Genomic DNA, 21,102 nt, shown 5'->3' with positions numbered 1-21,102 from the left:
TCAATTAATCTGCCATGCATGTCTTTGGAATGTGGGAGGAGACCGGAGTACCCGGAGAAGACCCACGCAGGCACGGGGAGAACATGCAAACTCCACCCAGGAAGGCGGGAGCCTGGACTCGAACCGGAGTCCTCAGAACTGGGAGGCGGACGTGCTAACCACTCGGCCACCGTGCCGCCGAAAATGGATAAACAGCCCTAATATTATCCAAGTGTTTAGCCTGAAGATGGCGCCACACAGGCAGTTTTCACCTCAAATTCACACCCCGCGACCCTTGTTGTTAGGATGGGGGGTGCAGGGAGGACCCAAATGCAGGTATGAGGAGACAAGAATGGCAGGTGTAAGTATCTTTAATGAGCAGAGGTGAGTGGAACAGGCAAGCGGGCCAACTTGATCTGGAGAGTGCCCGCAGGGTGGAGGATGACCAGGAGCCGAGAAACAGGTGGTGAGCGGGTGAACCGGCCAGTAGGCAAGCAGGCAGGCAGGCAAGCAGGCAGGCAGGCAAGCAGGCAGGCAGGATGGCAGACAGGATGGCAGACAGGATGGCAGACAGGATGGCAGACAGGATGGCAGGTGAGCGAGCCAGGCGGGAGCCGGTGGAGATGACCTGGACAGGAGGAATACCAATAGTTAGGGAGTAAGCCAAGCAAGAGAGTAAGTAACTGGACACAACTGACTGGTGTACTACTCAAGACGTTCTGGCGCTGAGCTGTGGTCCGGGGCTGGCTTAAGTAGGCTGGCACTGTGATTATCCACACCTGGCTGCTGCTCCAGCTGCTTCTCATCTGCCTAATTAGCTGCCTTGTCTCGCACACGCACACACACACGGGGAAAGGAGGGAAACAGGGCTCATGGAGCCGGAACCCTGACAGTACCCCCCCCCCTTACGGGCGCCACCCGGCGCACGCCGACGGTTGAAGTCCGTGATGAGGGACTTGTCGAGGACCCAACTACCAGGGATCCAGCTCCGTTCCTCCGGACCGTATCCATCCCAATCCACCAGGTACTGGTATCCACGCCCCCGGCGACGGACATCCAGCAGGCGGCGGACCTTGTAGGCAGGACCGCCCTCCACTACCTGCGGGGGTGGGGGGGCGGGACATTGCGGGGCTAATGGACTAGAAATAAATGGTTTAATTTGCGATACGTGGAATGTCGGATGGATTCGGAGAGAAGAAGGCAACTTGAGACGGACCGCACAAGGATTGATTATCTTCTCGATCTCATATGGACCAATGAATCGGGGAGCCAATTTGCGGGAGCTGACCTTCAGGGGGAGGTCTTTGGCATTCAGCCAAACCTTCTGGCCCACGGTGTAGGAGGGCGCCGGCAAGCGACGACGGTTAGCCTGTGTCTCCGAACGAACTGTGGACTGGAGGAGAGAGGCACGGGCTCGTTTCCAGACCCTGGCACAGCAGCTCAAGTGGGCTTGGACGGAAGGGACTGCCAGGTCCTTCTCCTGGGCAGGAAACAGGGGAGGTTGATAACCTAAGGAACAACGGAAAGGTGACATGCCCAAGGAGGCGTTAGGTAGAGCATTGTGTGCGTATTCAACCCAGGGGAGAAAGGTGCTCCAGGCAGAAGGGTTGTGGTGAGACATGCATCGGAGGGAGGTCTCCAGTTGCTGGTTTGCCCGTTCAGACTGGCCGTTGGTTTGGGGGTGGTAACCAGATGAGAGACTAACTGAAATGCCCAGGGCTGAACAGAAGGACTTACAGACGAGGGATGTAAACTGGGGACCTCTGTCTGAAACAATGTTTTGTGGTATGCCGTGGAGACGAAAAACATGTTGAACTAAAAGGTCTGCAGTCTCTGTGGCTGAGGGGAGCTTGACCAGAGGGACAAAGTGGGCGGCCTTGGAGAATCTGTCAATGATTGTAAGAATTACAGTATACCCATGAGATGGGGGGAGACCGGAGACGAAATCAAGGGCAATATGGGACCAAGGACGACTGGGGACCGGCAATGGACGGAGGTACCCAGCACTGGGTCTGGTGGAGTTCTTGTTGCGGGCACATACGGGACAGGCTGCGATGTACTCCCGTGTGTCAGCCCCCATGGTGCGCCACCAGAATCTCTGATGCAGAACGGACAGTGTTCTCCTCACTCCCGGGTGGCATGTGAGGCGAGAGGCATGAGCCCATTTGAGAACCTGCGGGCGGACATTATCAGGGACAAACAGGGTTCTAGGGGACCCACCTCGAGGATCTGGTTGCTCGCTCTGTGCGTTCTTGACTAGGGTCTCTATAGCCAGTTCGACTGATCCCACGAAACAGGTGGGCGGGAGGATAGATTCTTGATCCTCCTTGGTCTCTGTAGTAGTAAACTGGCGTGATAAGGCGTCTGGTTTGGTGTTCCTGGAACCTGGGACATAGGATAAGGTGAAATTAAATCGTGAAAAGAAGAGGGACCATCTGGCTTGTCTGGGGTTCAGTCGTTTGGCGGCCTTAAGGTACTCTAGGTTTTTGTGGTCCGTCCACACCACAAAAGGTAGTTCTGCACCCTCTAGTAGATGCCGCCACTCCTCCAAGGCGAGTTTGACTGCCAGGAGCTCCCGGTCCCCAATACTGTAGTTGCGCTCTGCCGGGGATAACTTGCGGGAGAAGAAGGCACACGGATGTATCTTACCATCCTTTGCATGGCGCTGGGATAGTACGGCTCCAACCCCTGTCTCGGACGCGTCAACCTCCACAATGAACTGGTGTGAGGGATCAGGATGGATGAGGACAGGAGCTGCCATAAACCGATGCTTGAGGTTGGCAAAGGCGGAATCTGCCTCTTGAGACCAGCGGAAAGGAATCGAAGTGGAGGTAAGGGCTGTGAGGGGGGCCGCGACATGACTGTAATTCCTGATGAACCGTCTGTAGAAATTAGCAAAGCCTAGGAAACGTTGAAGCTGCTTGCGATTGGTAGGTTTAGACCATTCTGAAACTGCCGTTAACTTGGCTGGGTCCATACATAGGTCTCCCTTGGAGATTACGTACCCCAGAAAGGCGGTCTTGGAGACATGGAACTCACACTTTTCGGCTTTGACGTAGAGTCTGTTTTCTAGGAGCCTCTGGAGAACTCGCCGAACGTGCTCCTCATGCTCTGACTGGGATCCTGAGAAGATTAAGATGTCATCCAAGTAAACAAACACAAATTTATTGAGCATGTCTCTGAGGACATCGTTCAGCAAAGCTTGGAATACTGCAGGGGCGTTTGTAAGTCCAAAGGGCATGACCAGGTATTCATAGTGTCCAAGGGGGGTGTTGAAGGCAGTCTTCCATTCATCCCCCTCTCTTATCCGGACCAAGTGGTAGGCGTTACGCAGATCGAGCTTGGTGAAAACACACGCGCCGTGGAGGGGAGTGAATGCAGATTCGATGAGTGGAATTGGGTATTTGTTCCTGACCGTGATCTCGTTAAGTCCCCGGTAATCTATGCAGGGACGTAGTGTCTTATCCTTCTTTCCAACAAAGAAAAAACCAGCACCAACAGGAGAGGACGAGGGGCGGATGATGCCTGCAGCCAGAGACTCTGTGATGTATTTCTCCATCGCCTCCCTCTCTGGTCGTGAGATGTTGTAGAGGCGGCTGCTGGGGAGGGTGGCACCTGGCAGCAGATCTATGGCACAATCGTAAGGCCTGTGAGGTGGTAGTGACGCGGCTCGGTCCTTGGAAAAAACCCGACTGAGGTTGTGATAGCAGCGGGGAACTGTACTGAGATCGGGGGGTTCAGGTGCCTTAGTGCTTTGGATGGGAACTTGGGCGGAACGTAAACAGCCCTCATGGCAGGTCTCACTCCAGGCAGTCAGCTTTGGGATGGCCCAATCAATCTCGGGATTATGTCTCTTTAGCCACGGTAACCCCAATACCAAGGGAGATCGGGGGCAGTCAAAAACAAAGGGGCTGATCTCCTCAAAATGATTACCAGAGAGACAGAGGGAAATAGGCGTGGTTTGTTGCGTGACATGGCACAATAGCTGTCCGTTAAGCGCAGTGGTTCTAAACGGGGTTGTCAAGGGGCGTGCCTCTAACCCAAGTTCTTTTACTAAACTGTAGTCTATGAGGTTCTCGTCTGCTCCGCAATCGACTAACGCAGAAACGGTCTTGGACCGGTGTTGGTGAGACAAGGTAGCTGAGAGCTCTAAGCGATGTGATGAGGAGCTGTTTGTCTGGCTCACCAGTTTCTCCCCAGTTACTGGTGAGCCCCCCCCTTTTACTTGTCTTATCTGGCAAGACTGGATGAAGTGACCTCCTTGACCGCAATACAAACATAACCGGTTGCTCAATCTCCGTGCCCTCTCCTCCTGAGTCAATCTGGCGCCCCCTAACTGCATTGGCTCTGGAGTGTCGGCGGGACGCAAGGCTAGCGTGGGGGCTACACTGGGCTGAATGGCTTGTACTGCTGGTGGTGAGACGGGGCGCGGAGCCGGTGCCGAACGGCGCTGTCTCTGACGTTCTCTGAGCCGACAGTCAATACGGATAGCTAGTTCAATGAGTCGGTCTAGGTCTGCGGGTTCGTCGCGGGAGGCTAATTCGTCCTTAAGAGAGTCGTTAAGGGCGCGAAGGAATACCTCCTGGAGTGCTTCATTATTAAAGTTGCTCTCGGCTGCGAGCGTACGGAACTCTACTGAAAACTCAGCTACACTTCGGGAGCCCTGGCGGAGAGACATCAAACGTTTAGCTGCTTCCTTACCGCGCACCGGGTGGTCAAAAATCCTCCTCATCTCCTCCGTGAATGCAGGATAGGAAGCGCACACCGGTGAGTGACGCTCCCATTCGGCGGAAGCCCAGGCGAGCGCAGCCCCTCGAAGGCAACCTATCAGGTAGGCGATTTTTGCACAATCAGAGGCATAAGAATGGGGCTGTTGCTCAAAAACTATAGCGCACTGTACCAAGAAGGCTCGACATGAACCCAAGTCGCCGTAATAAGGCGCCGGGGCGGGGACAAATGGTTCCCGAGCTACCTGTGCTTGTACGGGTGGAGTGTGAGCGGGCGGCTGTGGCGGCAGCGAGGAGAATTGTCCGTGGGTCTGCAACATTGCCAACTGGTCTTGGACGGAAGATAATACTTGGGAGAATTCCTTTACCTTTGTGAGGAGAACATGAAGGGCTTGGTCGTGTTGTTCGAGGAGTAGTCCTTGAGCGGTTTGGTTGCGTTGGGCGGAGTCAGTACCTGTGGGGTCCATGTTTTTGGCCAGAACGTAATGTTAGGATGGGGGGTGCAGGGAGGACCCAAATGCAGGTACGAGGAGACAAGAATGGCAGGTGTAAGTATCTTTAATGAGCAGAGGTGAGTGGAACAGGCAAGCGGGCCAACTTGATCTGGAGAGTGCCCGCAGGGTGGAGGATGACCAGGAGCCGAGAAACAGGTGGTGAGCGGGTGAACCGGCCAGTAGGCAAGCAGGCAGGCAGGCAAGCAGGCAGGCAGGATGGCAGACAGGATGGCAGACAGGATGGCAGACAGGATGGCAGGTGAGCGAGCCAGGCGGGAGCCGGTGGAGATGACCTGGACAGGAGGAATACCAATAGTTAGGGAGTAAGCCAAGCAAGAGAGTAAGTAACTGGACACAACTGACTGGTGTACTACTCAAGACGTTTTGGCGCTGAGCTGTGGTCCGGGGCTGGCTTAAGTAGGCTGGCACTGTGATTATCCACACCTGGCTGCTGCTCCAGCTGCTTCTCATCTGCCTAATTAGCTGCCTTGTCTCGCACACGCACACACACACGGGGAAAGGAGGGAAACAGGGCTCATGGAGCCGGAACCCTGACACTTGTGTGGAATAAGTGGTCAAGAAAATGGATAAATGGATGGTTAATATTATCCAAGTGTTTAACTGAAGATGGCGTCACACAGGCAGTTTTCACCCCAAATTCAAACTTTCAGCACACATGGACTAAAATGTCAAAATAATGATCAGCACATTTTGTCAGCATTAGTAGACACACATTTATACAGTTTATCAGCCAAAAAAGGGATAAAAACAATAAAGGTGATTTGGTGTTGAGTTGCCCTTAACCAGTGGGCAGTATTGTGACCCATTTTGGGCTTTTTGATGGTTCTGACCAAGTCATTCCAAAATAAGGTACTGCCTACGGGTTTAAAAAAAAACTAGAGCTGCGAGCAGCTATAAAGGGCCCTCGCAGCCCGGGCCACGTTGGGGTACTTGCACATTAGGGTACTTGCACGTTGGGGTACTCGCACATTGGGGTACTGGCACATTTGGAGCAAAATTTCTTTGAACATGGCATGATAAACCTTGAAATGTGTTTTTTTTTTTGCCAGGTGTGATGTGTGTGTCAAGCTCAATGGGTTTTGGTGATTGTTAAGATCTGCAAAAATCAGCGTCTTTTTTTATTTTTAGGGAATGAGTTGACCTGATTGGTATTTTTTGCAAAAGTATATATACCCATCATCGCTTGTACTCATTGCACGATGTTGCTTTTATTGTCCAGAGAGGCTATCAAAAATAAATAAAACAAAATAAAAAAGTACATATGTTTGGATCGGTCTGATACCAGTGAACATCTTGAGTAGTGGAAAGTAAAAGAATATTCATAAATGACTTAGTTATAACACTTACAATGAGTTCACAAATTTTGTACAAAATAGTGTTTTTTTTTTTTTTATGCCTCAAGGACTAGGTGGCGCTGTATTTATAACTGAATTTTGTCATAGAGATACCTTCACGCCTTGACTATAAATATACATGTCAAGTTTGGGATTTTTTGAAGCATGTACTGGGGAGTTATTAAGCATATCCTTCATTCACGATACTGCTTTTAACGTCCATAGAGGCTATCAAAAATAAATAAAACTAAATAAAAAATAGGTATGTTTGGATAGGTCTGATGCCAGTGAACATTTTGAGTGGTGGAAAGTAAAAGAATATTCATAAATGACTTAGTTATCACACTGAGAATGAGTTTACAATTTTTGTAAAAATACCGTAAGTGGGGTATTTTTTTTTTTCTGCCTCAAGGGCTAGGTGGCGCTGCATATATAACTAAATGTTGTCATAGAGATAGCTTCAGGCCTTGACGATAAACATACATGTCAAGTTTGGGATTTTTTGGAGCATGTACCGGGGAGTTATTAAGCATATCCTTTTTCATTGCGAAACACACATTTTGATGCCCCGCCCTCATCATATAGTATTTCCAAAAGTCAAGATTTTTCCCCCTGTCGTTGGCTCAGGTCTTGACATGGTCCAGGTCAAGTCTTAACTCAGTCGGATGAAACGTGTAGGAAAAGTGGGCAAAAGTATGCCCCCTGTAAATGCGCAAAAATCGTCAAAAATGGGACATTCAGAAATTCTTAGCTCACTTCCTGTTCATTTTAGCATATGGGTCCAAGAGACTTTTTGTGTAGGTCTTGGGCTCCCTCATACACCTAAAAATATTCGTCGTTCTTGCTTAAACGTACAACCGGGGCTGCGTCGTTAAAAATTTATAGGGGGCGCTATTGAGTCTTTTTTTTTCAAAAATAGAACAATCAACAATAAGATATTGCTCATTGTACCAGGCCAGATGTGTGTGCCAAGTTTCATGAGTTTCTGTGCATGTTTAGACCCTTAAAACTGGCGTTGTTTTCTTGGCGAACAGCGCTTAGCCACGCCCACAGCAATTCGCGAAAACTCACAAACTTCGTGTTCTGACATCGTGAAGGCCGAAACCCTCATCTGAGCAAATATGAGGTAGGTCCAGTTAACGTGTTTGGAGAAAAACGTAGAAGAAAATTCGTAAGAAAAAAAAATGCCACTAGGTGGTGCTATCAGTAAGATGAAATATAAGTTCGTAGATGTCTTTAGGGCTGGACTCTCATCAAATGTGTGAAATTTTGAGAAGATAGGATAATCTCGGTCAAGTTAATGCAGCTTTTATTGTCACGAAAAATCTTCAGATTTTGCGTCACCGTAGCGGCCACGCCCTTTGGCCAAAAGTTACAATATTCGGTGTGGGGCATGATCAACATCTTAAGGCTTTTCTGACAAATTTTCAACTGGATCCCTTCAACGAGCTCAGCACAGTAGCTAAAAACGTAAAGTATGACATTTATTGTTACCACTAGGTGGCGCTATATGTATAACTGAATTTTATCATGTAGATATTTTCAGGCCGTGACTATTACGTTGCCTGAGAAGTTTGAGATTTTTTGGAGCTTGAACATGGGAGTTTGCTCTTTCTGGACAAATGAAATTTTAAAGGCAATATTTGATGCCCCGCCCCCGTCATATAGTATTTCGAAAAGCCAAGATATTTTGCCAAGTTGTTCTCTCAGGTCTTGGTTTGAAGTCAATTGGATGAAAAATGTTTGCAAAGGGGGAAAAAGCATGAGCACAGTGAATGTGCCAAAATAGGCCAAAATTGGACATTACAAAAATTCATAGCTCATTTCCTGTACATTTTAGCTACATGGTCCCAACAGACTTTTTTGTGCGTCTCGGGGTGCTACACGTGCCTGCCAATTTTCGTTGCTCTAGCTCAAACTTGCTTGGTTTTTATTTTTCTACGCTAGGGGGCGCTATAGAGTCGCGTTGTTATGACGACTTCATAATATCAAATTTTTCGCCGGGCCTGAGGAGTGTGCAAAGTTTGGTGAGTTTTCGTGAATGTTTAGGTACCCAAAATCGCGATCGTTTGCGGAGAATAAAGAAGAAGAAGAAGAAGAAGAATTTTTACAAAAACAATAGGGACCTTGCAGCGGTCGCTGCTCGGGCCCTAATAACTAAACCTTAAAAACTAACCTAAAGTGAAGCCTTCTGAAATAATAATAAAAATAATAAAAACTAGCACAGTTGCTTTGAAAACTAATTCAAACTGACTCAATTAAAAAAAAAAAAAAAAAAAAAAAAAAAAAAAAAAAAAAACTACCGGTATATAAACTATAATAAAAAAAACAAAAACTATAACCCAGGCCACACATACACATGCACACGCACACACACCTGAAACGAGTTGTTGTCATGCCTTGCGATGCGTGCAATTAGCTCTTTTGCTTGAATTCTAAAAATGAGAAGGCTTTTGTCGAGTAACAAAATTGGCTTTGTCATCCCAGAGAGTCTTTTCCCAGGTCAAAAGACTGGAGCATTTAGACAATTGTAGTGGAAATGTCTGCAATGTAATCAAGCATCTCTGCTGCTGACCTTTTAGCGCTGTATTGTAAGCGTTCGGTTCAGTGGTGCCGAGAATGTTTTTCAAGCAAATCAGTCAACGAGTTGTTCAGACTTCAGAGTCCTCCGGCTTGATTTTGCCTGAGGGTTTGTCTGCTTGGGAAACTTTCCTCATTTCTGTCTGTCTTGTTTTTGGAGACTCCCGTGTCTGTGATTTTCAGGAGAGACATTTGACTTGCTGTTGTATTTGGTTCAACAAACATGATGTTTTTCATCTCTTGGATGCTGATGAATATGAATTGAATAATTGAGTGTTCTCTGTTCTGCTTTAAATGCAGATGCAAAATATTCTAGTCTGTCTGTAACAAATAATACCAATGCTCAATAGATGGAGTTTACCCCTTTATTTAATTTCAATTGATCACATATTTTACCAATCATTATGTTTACTCAAAATCAAAATCAAACAGTATTGACGTTCTTAGTGATGTGTGTTTTGTGGCTTTGTAGTGAATGACACCAACTAGGGACAGACATTTCAAATTAACTTGACTGACTATGTTGTTCTGTTTAAAACATTTTCAGTGGATAAGATCATCTTTCTCGGAATGTTCTGAGCCTCATACATAACTAAGTAGTAGTATACTAAAGAAAAATGTCATAGTACACCACTGTACAATTTTAAAAGAAGTATTAACATGAATTTATTATGTTCTCGTCTCAATTTATTCCAAACTGTTTATACTCAATGTGGAATGTAGGCCAGTTTAATTGCTGTTGTATAAATGGCAACAGGTGAACAACAGAGGTTTAATGTACAGTACCTTCTGACATCAAATGAAAGAACATTCAATTTCCCTGGCATAGATAGATGAGCAAAGACATATACAGTAGTGTTTACTGGTAACAATAAATGTCCTGATTCCAGCCCTGTTGGCAGTTGGGGGCCTGTTGCTGTACTATGGGAGTTGAGGGGGATGGTGGTATTGGGATGTGCTGGGTGGTGTGTGTGGGGGCAGCGGTTGCCTCGTTCCACCTCTCTTGAGGTGCCTGTGTGTGGGTGGTGTCCTCTTGACTGGGTCGTCGTCCTGGACCATGCTTTCCTCTTGAGAACCGCTAAAGCCACGTACAGAGTACACTTGTTCTCCAGTGACTCTGGACAATTGACATGAGGACTAACATGAATGTTTGAAAGTGTTACTTGACTAAGATATCTTTGTAGGCACGCCTATAGGATTTACTGTAGGTGATGTTGGGCCTCGCACAATGACACAGCATTTATTAAATGTTAATTTTGCAAACTGTCCTCTCTCTTGCATTCTGGACCGTTTTCACAGGTCTCTCTGTCCTGTCCCATCTTACCCTCTCATTTCCTTTGATTAATTGGTTTGTCCCTTCCTCACAAGGGTGTACCTTTTTACAGATACTGGAAGAACGTTCATGTAGGGGTGGGCGTTAATTTCATATCACGATTCTTTAAAAATAAAATCACGCTCTCAATTTTATTGTGATTCTTTTTTTTATTACATATATTTTTAAACTAATCTTCACATTTCTGAACATTTTTGTAATTTTTAAAACATATGTAAAATTTATATAAAACCCTAAAAGAGAAAAAAAAACAGACATCTTAAGCCAACTAACCTTTCTTAGCAGGTTTGAATTAAAATAGTGCTTTTTTTTTTTATCAAATAGTGCAATGATGTAAACATAAATGGTAATGAACAGCCTCAGTTACTTCTTTCCGCCGCTTGCTTGCGTGTTTTTTCATATGGAGCGCCCTTGGCAAATGACTGTGTTACCGTGGATTGTAGCTTGCGGCTGGGTCTTGCCACTTGCCACTGTAACATAAAGCTAGCGGTAGGTCTTGTGGCCCAAATGGCAGCGATGACGACATGGTTTGCTCACAATATCGGGAATACGATCGTGGGAGTGAAGGCAAGGTGGCCCATTGAGTTATTTATGACAATGTATTGTTGGACTGGTGGTCTTGCGGGCCATGCGGGCCAGATGCTTTGCTCTCGCGGTCTGGGTCCGGCCAGTGGGCCGCTAATTGGGGTTGGCTGTTATAATGTATGCAGATGATGAGATTATTTTTGTAAAGACCATTTTGAGGCTGCTGAACAGCATACAAAGGTTTTGGCAGTGGTAAACATTTGAAACGGATTGATTAACTCATTTACAACTGAACTCTTCCAAAGCTGCTATGTTAAATTCCGCTAAAAGTACCTAATGTACTGAAGTCAGGTTTTTTTGTTTTTTTTTCCGATAGCGCATGCAACAAGTGGAATGCAATCCCGCAAAACATAAGTCCATCTCATGCAGCTCATTTAAACATACTGTGAAAAAAAAAGTGGCAATCAAATTTGTCATCAATAATGCATGTAGGGTTATTAGTAATTTGTAATGACACTGTTTTGTTTTATATTTAATCAGGTGGCATTGTCATGTTCTTTCTGCAGGGGGGACTAGTAGTGGATTTTCACTAAATTCATTTTTATAATGTATTGTGAGGAAAAGCGGCTCAGAAAATGGATGGATGGATGGATGGAGGGAGTTTTGGCTATAATAGGTCGCTTGCACATCGCAATGCATCATGGGAGTTTTTTCTTCGGGCGCCATCTTGGGTGTCCGCCGGTTCACAAGGTACACTCGCGAGTTACACGGTAGAGCTTATCAACCTGATGTCATTTTCGCAGTATTTTCACGATTTACCGGAAGATCAAAAACAACGATACAGGCAGAAGGTGTCTCTGTGTGGCGGGATTGATCCTAATTACGTCCTGACCAAGGGTGATTTTTTTTTTGACGGAGAAAGCTTGCTGGCCAAATGTGACATCTCTGGACATCTTTCCCTACCTCGTGTTGACAACATGCTCCATAACACGCCAACAAATCCCTGGAGGCTTACAATTATTTTGTAAGCGGGTGGATACAGAGTGTAAACTTTAACATCGCATCAGAAGAAACTGTTGCTGTTGCACGTAAGTAAACCACATGGTGTTGGTAATTCTGCACACAAAAATGTTGATTTGTTCTCAGGCTTCCTGTTATCATTGTGTTTACATGCACAGCTGGCTTTACCTGATGTGGTTTTTCTAACAATTTTATAACAGGCAAATATGGCAGAGCGTATAAGAATAAAAAGTAATAACTATGCACAGCCTCCCTGTGTCTTAATTAAATTTAATGCTACCCTTTCACTAGTTACATGTTCCTTAATCAACTTATTCTAAATGGTTAAGGTTAACCACTCTCAGAGGACGTATTTTTAGTTTCAGTTTCTAGTACAATAAAACGTGTTCATGGTAACTACTGAGCATACTGACAGCTTTTCTTATGATCTCACGGTTAAGGAGGCTGTCACAACACCCAATTTCTGTCTGGTGCCGGATGGCAACAATTCCCATCACTTGTCACGACAACACCAATATTATTACCAGGTATGTATGGCTTTACTTTTTGTAGTTTCTTATTTAATTCTATGTTTCATATTTTCATTACAATGTTTGTAATATTTTCAGATTCAGGCACAGATGAGTTTAACTGGACGGACTTCTGCGACTTTGTGGTGTGGACAAAGTGTGATTGAGCGAGTCCACCCAGATCGCTCGTTTTGGCCAGTTGGAAAAGCCAGAGTTTTTTTTCCCCAAAATCCCCTCCTTACCTGAACTGCTCGGGAGAGCATTTACTAGATCAGCAGTGGACTTCCAGTGTTCCTGCTCAGCCGCTGTCACCTACCACTTGCTCATGTACTTCAAAGATGCGGAATAAAGTAGTTTTTTGTGCTGCAGCAGATTGTAAAATCAAATGATATCACTTGAAGTGTGCCAATCTAGACTGCCTTTTGGCAGTCTAGATTGGCACAGTGGACAGTGGTTTTGTGACAAGTGTGAAACAAGGATTATTGGGAAAACTGTAACAGTACTGGTACTTGTCTTACATTAAACAAATTTAAAAGAGAGCAACTTTTTCCTCTGTACATAGCATAATGAAAGTCATTGCATACCCCATCAACATTACATCATACCGTCATACTCTTAAAATAATGGCCTAATATTTTGACACAAATTATCAACCCTCGTGAGGATAAGCAGTAAGGAATTTTAATGTAAATATCTCAGGATGGTAGGCACCTGTGCTAAAATGAACTACATTAATTAACAGTTCAATTTTATCCCTGAAATTACTACATCTAATCATTATTCACTTCATTTTTTGTGCTTTTAGAAATAATAGAGATTTATGCCATTACTTTAAGAGGGACCATATTGCACATTGAGTCAAATCCTGTCATTTGTATTATGTATAGCTTTGTAAACAAACCCAACAATAGAATTTGTATAAACGCTGCCTTTATTAGCGCCAAACAAACAGTCGCATGTTGTCCTCCTCCAATGCTTTGATGCTCGCCTTCGTTACCATCATGTCATTGGCAATCAAGTCGGTGTGGCATGAGATCCCTAAAGAAAAAAATAAATAAATCACAAAAAAATACGGTACCAGTAATAGGTTTAATATAGTAAAGTAGTATAGTTTTTTTTGTCAGTGTAAAAGAAATGTACACATTTTGTTGCATTTTTTAATGTATGAACATTGCTACAGGCAAATACTTATTTCTATAAACACTTCCAAATGTCTCTAAAATATAAGGTGCGTGTACACACACAAACAAACACATACATTCACTCATGCATACAATATATCATGTAATGAATTCTGAGTGGCATACCAGAGTCAATGATGTCAGCAGTACTTGAGGGTACAGGTTACTGGAGCCATCTGGCTGCATAACTGCAACAATCTCTGCCACTTCGAGTCGTCTTTTCTTTGCTTGTCTCTCCTGTGCACGTTCATATCTTGGCACCGACTGGGCTGAGACATAGATGTTGTAACTTGGGACCCAACTTTAATGTTGGAGCCCAGTCGGGATGATTGGACAGAAAAACGGGCGCAGGGCGACCTGTTAAAATAAACAAATATATAAACAAATAAAATATGGAAAGACTGGTTATTTTGCCGCAGTAGGGTGGCCGTGAATAAGTTCTTTAGCATGATGTGTAGGCTACCGGGGGTCTGTTTTCTTGCATCACCCCCTTCTGTCTCTTTTTTCCAAGTTCACATTTTGCCACCAAAAAACATGTTATCGGCATTAAAAGCCCAAGACTAATCAATCCAATTTCAGCAGTAAACACTTTGCACTGGCACTACTTGGGTGAAAATGTTCGATGTTAGCTTTCGGCTAACGTCCGCTAGCCAGCTTGTACTACCGAACTTGCTTGCTCATGAATCCAAAACATAAGCAACTTGCCCATATATGGGCGGTCGAAACGTTATTAATCCTCATGCATTAAATAAAGGTAAACAAGCTTACCGCTCACAAAGTGATGGCTGCACACACGAGCCCAAAGTAACGACTTCCCTCCGGAGTCCGCACTCCTCTGTCTCCAGGCCCTGGTTCCTAATTACTTTCGGAATTCGGAAGAAAGGCCGACCATTTTCCCCCTTGGCTTTGTTCGAACAGCCAACGATGCAGCAAAAATGTACCATTTTAAACGCAGACAACAAATGTGATAGATACGTGTTAGACCGAATCGCTACGTAAATGGAGGCCACCCAGCATGGCGACTACGAGAAATCCGAGGCGGAAGTGACGACACGTGCAAGCGACCTATAGGGTGCATTTACATTTTATTATAAAAATGTTCATTCATACACATTGTCCCTCTATAAAAAATAAAAAAAAGGAAAAAAACATTTGGCTAACACCAAATGAACTCTTTCTAATACAGTAAAACCTCCGCTGACGAACGCTTAAGCTCACGAACTTTTCGCCTCAAGAACATTAAATTCGCGACCATATAGTCTCTGCTGACAAACTAGTTTTCGGCGGACGATCCAAACCACGCAGTCGAACAGCACCACGGTGGCGGCCACGAGAAGCTGACGCACGCTCACGGCATCCCAGTTCGTCACCCCCATTCTTTGAGTGCGGACGTGGTTTGTGTTTGATAGACATTTTGGACCATATTGAGTGTACTTTTGCTATTATGGGACCGAAAAAGACCCCGCCACAGGCTAGTGTTGAGCCTAATGCTACGTTCTCACCAAAAGCGAGGGACGGCGATTCGGCGGCGCGTTTGCATTGTAGAAAATGGAGTTCGCGCCACTAAAAAAAGCAAAAGTACTATCACGTACCTCAAAAAAGGAGAAAATAGTGCCACGGCTGTTTAGTCCCAGGAAAGAGGTGAAAGTAGTTGGCGGTGCTCACTTTTTGTTGACTCGCTAAAGTGCTCCACTTCCTTGTTCACCAAGGGACACGCCTCCTCCGCTCCGGTGAGCACAAAAGCGCGAATGAGCGGCAACCGTTCCATAAACACTCTACGCGGTGAAACGCTCGCTAATGAAGTAAGTCTACCATTGCTACCATCCTTAAGAACTACCATCACAAAGTAAAATAAAACGACTTTATTATACAGTACAGTTTATTTCTTTAATTACAATACAATAGCACATTTATTATAGATAAAATAAGGTATATTTTTGTGTAGTTTTAAGGCTTATTTAGTAGAAAATTATGTTTTATAGGGACCTGGGAACGGATTATTCTCATTTTAATGGTTTCTTATGGGAAATAAATGTTCGGAAGACAAACTTTTCGCCTTACACACACTTTCTGGGAACCAATTATGTTCGTGAGCAGAGGTATCACTGTACTATGTTTTTATAGTTTTTTTTGTGTTTTATGGTTACAGATTTTATTATTTTTAAAATGTCTTTCTTTTGTATTCCATCATCACCTATTCCAAAGACCTTGCCCCCTATTGGCACAAAAAAAGAACAAAAAGGCATGCCCTGTATATTCACAATTCTGTGGTAAAAACATTGTACTAATAATTAGTCATCAATATGCATTCTGCCTCCTCTAAATCTGGAGCAACCAAGGCCACAATCTGCATCAGACTTATTCTCAGCAAAATGTCTCTCCCTCATACCTCCACTTTAATATAGTGTAGAAATGAGTATCTTTGACTGATTATTGAACTTTGTAATCATAGCAACAACAGGTTCTCTCTGAGGCGTTCGCGGATGGATTTTAATCAGTGATGTTTTGCAATTTCATCAAAACCTCATTACAAAGTCCAAGCACTATGGCCTGGGTAAAATTAAAAAAAAAACACACAAAAAAACAATAAAATGGGGTGGGCGAAACTGTAATAGGCATCTTCTTCACTTTCATCACAATACTTTCAATTGGACAGCTAATCTAAAAAGTGGGTTGTACCACATGTAAATTCCAAAGACAGGAAAAGATCTTGATAGCAAACACACAAAGGTGATATACAGTACAATGACACCCAATAAAAGACCATATACTAAGATTTGAAACAAATGAGGGCCAGTTGTATACATAATCAGAGGTGAAAGAACTGTGTACTTCCTCTGTAAAATAAACAGCTTAACTAGTCCTCAAAAACCTAGCTAATAAAAATTATTACACTTTTGGTTTGCTGCATTTGCAGTAAGCTCCTATACCACATACTGTACAGTCATGGGCGAAATTATTGGCACCCCTGTATTTTTTCTAGAATATACACCATTTCTCCCAGAAATTGTTGCAATTACAAATGTTTTTGGTATCAATGTGTTTGTTTTTTTTTACACATAGTTTTAGCTAGAGCCCATACCATTACCATTGTATCACTACTTGGCACAAATACAGTCATACTCATACCAAGTTTACATACCTTATGCCTCGGGGTTTGTGAACTTAGAATGTCGTTGGCATTGATACATGAACAAAGATACATTGTAGTAAATAAATCCACCTTTTCTTCAACAATTAGGTAAAATGTGTGTCCTGTGGCACACCTGATGATATCTCAGGGCACTGAATGTGCTATGGCACAGTGGTTGAGAATCACTGCTCTTGAGGGACCAGGCCAGTTAACAGGCTCATTCTCACTGATACATTATTAAAGCCTTTGGATTCCGGAATGCCCACATGTTTTTATTTTATTTTATTACACTTGTCATATTTTATTTCAGATGCAGCTATTTGTAGGGAATTAATTATTCACAATGTGGGTCCCTAAACACTTTTAAAGGGTTACGTGCTGTTGGCTGCCTCATATTATTGGTAAACAGCCTCCAGCCTAGTCCTTTCTTTTACCAGATGTTTCATTCCTGTGCAGGATGTTGTTCTATTTCATTCTGTTTTTGCAAGAATATAGTACGTTTGTTTGTTTGTAAATATCATTAATACTGCACTTGTCCAACTGCATTGTTGTTGTTTTTTTGCTGTTTAGATCGTCTGACTCTGGCTCCACATATGAGAAAATGAATGACAAAGTTGGATCGAAGACTGTTCTGAGTTACCTTTATGTCTGTCCAACCAACAAGAAAAAGGTAAGGTGCTGCATGTTTTTACAACCCTTATTTATTTTGAGACTTTGCGTAAAGACTACAATGAATGTTTGAAGGATTATCATTGATTAACTTCACAAGCTGTCGGCAAGTTCATGCAATTAACAATTAAACTTTATCCGCATGATACTCAAAAAGTTTTGGAATCAAATATTTATGTTGTACCATCTGCCTAAAAAATCTAGATTCAATGAAATATGCACATTATTGTTCCCTAAATGGTAGTGTTTGCAAGACATCACTTTGTAATACAGTGGAACCTCTGTTCATGAATGCACTTCTTCACAAACAATTAAGGAACTAAATATTATTAAACGTTCACAAACTGCCTTGTTATTGATGCGGAAGGCTTTGTTGTGCCTTCCTCGTACCTTGTCAACATCATTCGCCTCATGCTTGTTTATTGCCCAAAGGTACTGTAGCTCTCACTATGACCCCAAAGAAATTGGTTTGGTTTGGTTTATTCATTTTTTCCTTTCGGACACATTACAGGTGACATCGATCACATCACATAATTTGCAACATTGACATCCGAAAGAAGGGCTGACGGGTAGAAGCCGATGGCTTATTCGAGACCCATCCCCATCGACCCATTACTATAACGCATCAGTCATATACATTGTTTAGAATAGACATTGATTCATATCATTATACATCCAACCCATACTATCCCAGACACTGCTCGCTCAGTTAATCTTGAATGTCCTTGTGTAGATTGCGGCTAGTCCCAGTCATTTGGAACTGGTAAAAATAAGTCCCCAGACGCTACCAGCAGGCCCACCCCGCGAGGCGAGTAGCCAAGGCAAGCGCATTATTTCCTCGTTCACCAATAGCGTCTTCGCTGACCTCGGATCAGCTTTCACACGTTGTGGCTTCCAGAAGAGTAGATCAGCTTGCATTCGGCCCATTGCTTTCAAGCAATTTTGCCTCGATTCTGGTCAGCTCAGCACACCACTGTTGCTACTTGTAGTTCTTCATAGAGGACTCCTGAGCGCTACCAAGGCCAGCTCACCCAGCAGAGCAGCCCATGCCAGCCACATTCCAGGAGCCAGACCACCACTCCATTTTGCGTATTGACAGCAGATTCATTATAGCCACAATACAGCCTTATCACGTAGCCTTGACTGTTACAACAACAACGGAATTAGAGCCAGACAATATTTAGATTCAAACGGGAACAGCAATACATATTATCAATGCAGGTGTATAAACAAGAGATTGCCTTGGCAATGTCAGCAAGTAATCATATACCACTCCAGTTCTGGTTAATTAGTGATGTTGTTGTTGTTATGTTGTGAGTTATTGTTGCTGATGTCTCTCAAGCTCCGCCAATTCTTACACTCTTTTTACGATTTGTGTTTTTTGTTGACCAGAGTTATCTTTAGTTTGAATAAAAAGTCTTTTGTCCACGTACTTTCGATAAGTCCATTCGTTCTCATTTGTCGTGCCTTTTTGGCGATGTCAGTATTTCGTTTAGTGAGATTTTCGTTGATTGGACATGTTTACCACGAAGCTTGTGACGGTCTCTCAGTAGAGCAATCTTTTTCTTTCTGTCAACAAACCTGATCAGAACTGCCGGTGGTCGTGTCCCTCCAGTTGGAAGCGAAAAGCACATCTGAATGTGCGCAGGATCTATTGTTAATCCCAAATCTCTGAGTTGAAGTGTCACTTGCTGTTCCACAGTGATGTTACCAGAAGATTGGTCAGAATCTTCCGTGCTTGTGCCAGCCGCAGCTCCCACCGAAGGGCCGCGCCGTGGCTTGATCTTGATACCTGTGACTATCACATCGTTGATACGAAGATTCAGTTCCAAATCATCCACTTTTTGTTCCAAGGCAACAATGTGTCGATCTTTTTCTTGTGTCTCTGTCTTCAATTGCTATATTTCCTGAAGAAGTGGCTCAATGTTCTTCTTCATTTCAAGTAATTCGGAGACCATTCCATTGAGTTTCAGAAGAGAAGATTTTATCTCCTCAATCTCGTCAATTTCTTCAGCTCTTTTTCCGCCAGACATTCTGCAGCAATGTAGTTAAAAATCCCAATGCAAAAATCAACAAGTAGTTAGAAATCACGGGTGAGTGCAGGAGCAAGTACAGATGCGTCCTTCCTCAACAGATGCGCCCTTGAATCTGAAACTGAAACTAATAACTGATAGAGATGGTGTTATGAGGAAGCCTAATCATATTGTTGATTAAACAAAAGATAAACATGAGATTAGTGTTCCTGTTTGTGATGTTGATGCAATATTGTAATTTGGTTAAATTTGGTTAAAAAAAAAGTTAAATCTGCCATCTGCACTATTGTAATGCACTACCACTAATTATTCAGCCATTTACTTGGTGGGGGCAACAGGTTTAGTAGGGAAACCCAGACTTCTCTCTCCTCAGCTACTTTTTCCAGCGCATACGGAGGGATTTTAAAGCATTCCCAAGACAGCCATGAGATCGCTCCAGCATGTCCTTGGTCATCCTGGGTCATGCTAACCAGACGTGCTAGCCACTTCATCTGGCTTCTCTCGCTCGTAGTTTACATTGGGTTGCCTCGAAAGAGTGGAATTATTTAATAATGGCTAAGTTATTATAATCTTTAATGTGTAAAGATTTGCCCTTTGTGCAAAGTGAATATTTCATGTGGTAGAGAGTCGATGCGTTGCACTCTTCCCCGCTATGCGCTGCACTTCACTGCCAGGCAGCCCCGCCGCCATCAGGCGCTGGCGACTCTGGATGGGCTCGGGGTCTTCTCCGCGGTAGCGGATGTGTTTCATTTGCCGCCCGCGGATCCAGCGGAGGCGCCCACCGGGACTCTGCATTAGTGTCGGAGGGACCCCAGTGCTTAGCCTAGCCTAGCCTAGCCTAGCACCGAATGAGGAGGATCCAACACTGATGTCCTTCGTGGGGTCGCTAAATTCTACCCGGGCGGGCAGTCTAGCTTGGTGTGAGTCCAGACCAGTCAGGATAGGGTAAGATTTTAATACATTTTGCTTTCTTGCTTTTCAAATGCAGCCTTCTGTTTGTTGTGAAGTTGGCTTTGTTTCACGCTGTAGCTCCTTCAGACCTGCTTTTTTTTGTTTCCTGCTGGGCAATTTATTTATTTATTTACTTGTTTATTTAGCTGATTTTGACTCTCATCGCACTTAAGAACACCATGGAAATTTTTTGGGGGGTTATCTCATTTTTTAGTTGTGACTGTATAGTGGACGCCAGGATAGTATGGCTGTAACGTGTTGTAAACTTCCAAGCTTATATGTAACATTCATGAACATCATGCAAATTAAATTGCGATTGTGATTGGTTAGTTAAGATCCAATCATGAACCAGAAGTGTTGACATAATCCAAATTATACTGTATGTTTTATTGGCTTAGACACTGAATAGTTCATGTCCACTGCAATCATTTATGGGTCTGATTGAAAGGGTTAAAACGGCTACAGTAGGTTGTCAAAAATAAAGCTTTTGTAAAAAAATTATATACTGGTTAATAATAGCTCTTTGTTTAAGAAGATGGATGGATAATTAACAGGGGAAAACATGATTGATTAAAGCTGTTTAAAAGTCAATCAAAGGTATGAGAAAAAAAGC

At 43.9% G+C, this 21,102-nt stretch overlaps 1 protein-coding gene and 2 long non-coding RNA genes across 4 annotated transcripts in view; 2 read left to right on the top strand and 1 right to left on the bottom strand.

Moving 5' to 3' along the window:
• Nucleotides 1-21,102, top strand: part of LOC144020369 (uncharacterized) — a 260,558-nt gene that overhangs the window by 162,564 nt on the left and 76,892 nt on the right. The window contains exon 3 of the mRNA XM_077523754.1: nt 17,407-17,506. Coding sequence (XP_077379880.1) covers nt 17,407-17,506 — 100 coding nt within the window. The remainder of the gene's footprint in view (nt 1-17,406; nt 17,507-21,102) is intronic.
• On the top strand, nt 12,452-13,057 carry LOC144021388 (uncharacterized). Its single transcript, XR_013284123.1, has 2 exons — nt 12,452-12,540; nt 12,622-13,057. It is a non-coding gene; the product is annotated as an uncharacterized LOC144021388 (long non-coding RNA).
• LOC144021387 (uncharacterized) lies at nt 13,436-14,762 on the bottom strand. Of its 2 annotated transcripts, XR_013284122.1 has the most exons (3): nt 14,472-14,762; nt 13,830-14,060; nt 13,436-13,560 (listed from the first exon to the last, which is right to left on the bottom strand). It is a non-coding gene; the product is annotated as an uncharacterized LOC144021387 (long non-coding RNA). The 2 variants fall into 2 exon arrangements; XR_013284121.1 differs by having other exon boundaries at nt 13,830-14,762.

This window comes from Festucalex cinctus, chromosome 6 (assembly GCF_051991245.1).
Source record: "Festucalex cinctus isolate MCC-2025b chromosome 6, RoL_Fcin_1.0, whole genome shotgun sequence".
Taxonomy (NCBI): domain Eukaryota; kingdom Metazoa; phylum Chordata; class Actinopteri; order Syngnathiformes; family Syngnathidae; genus Festucalex; species Festucalex cinctus.
This window is presented reverse-complemented; position numbering and strand designations above follow the sequence as displayed.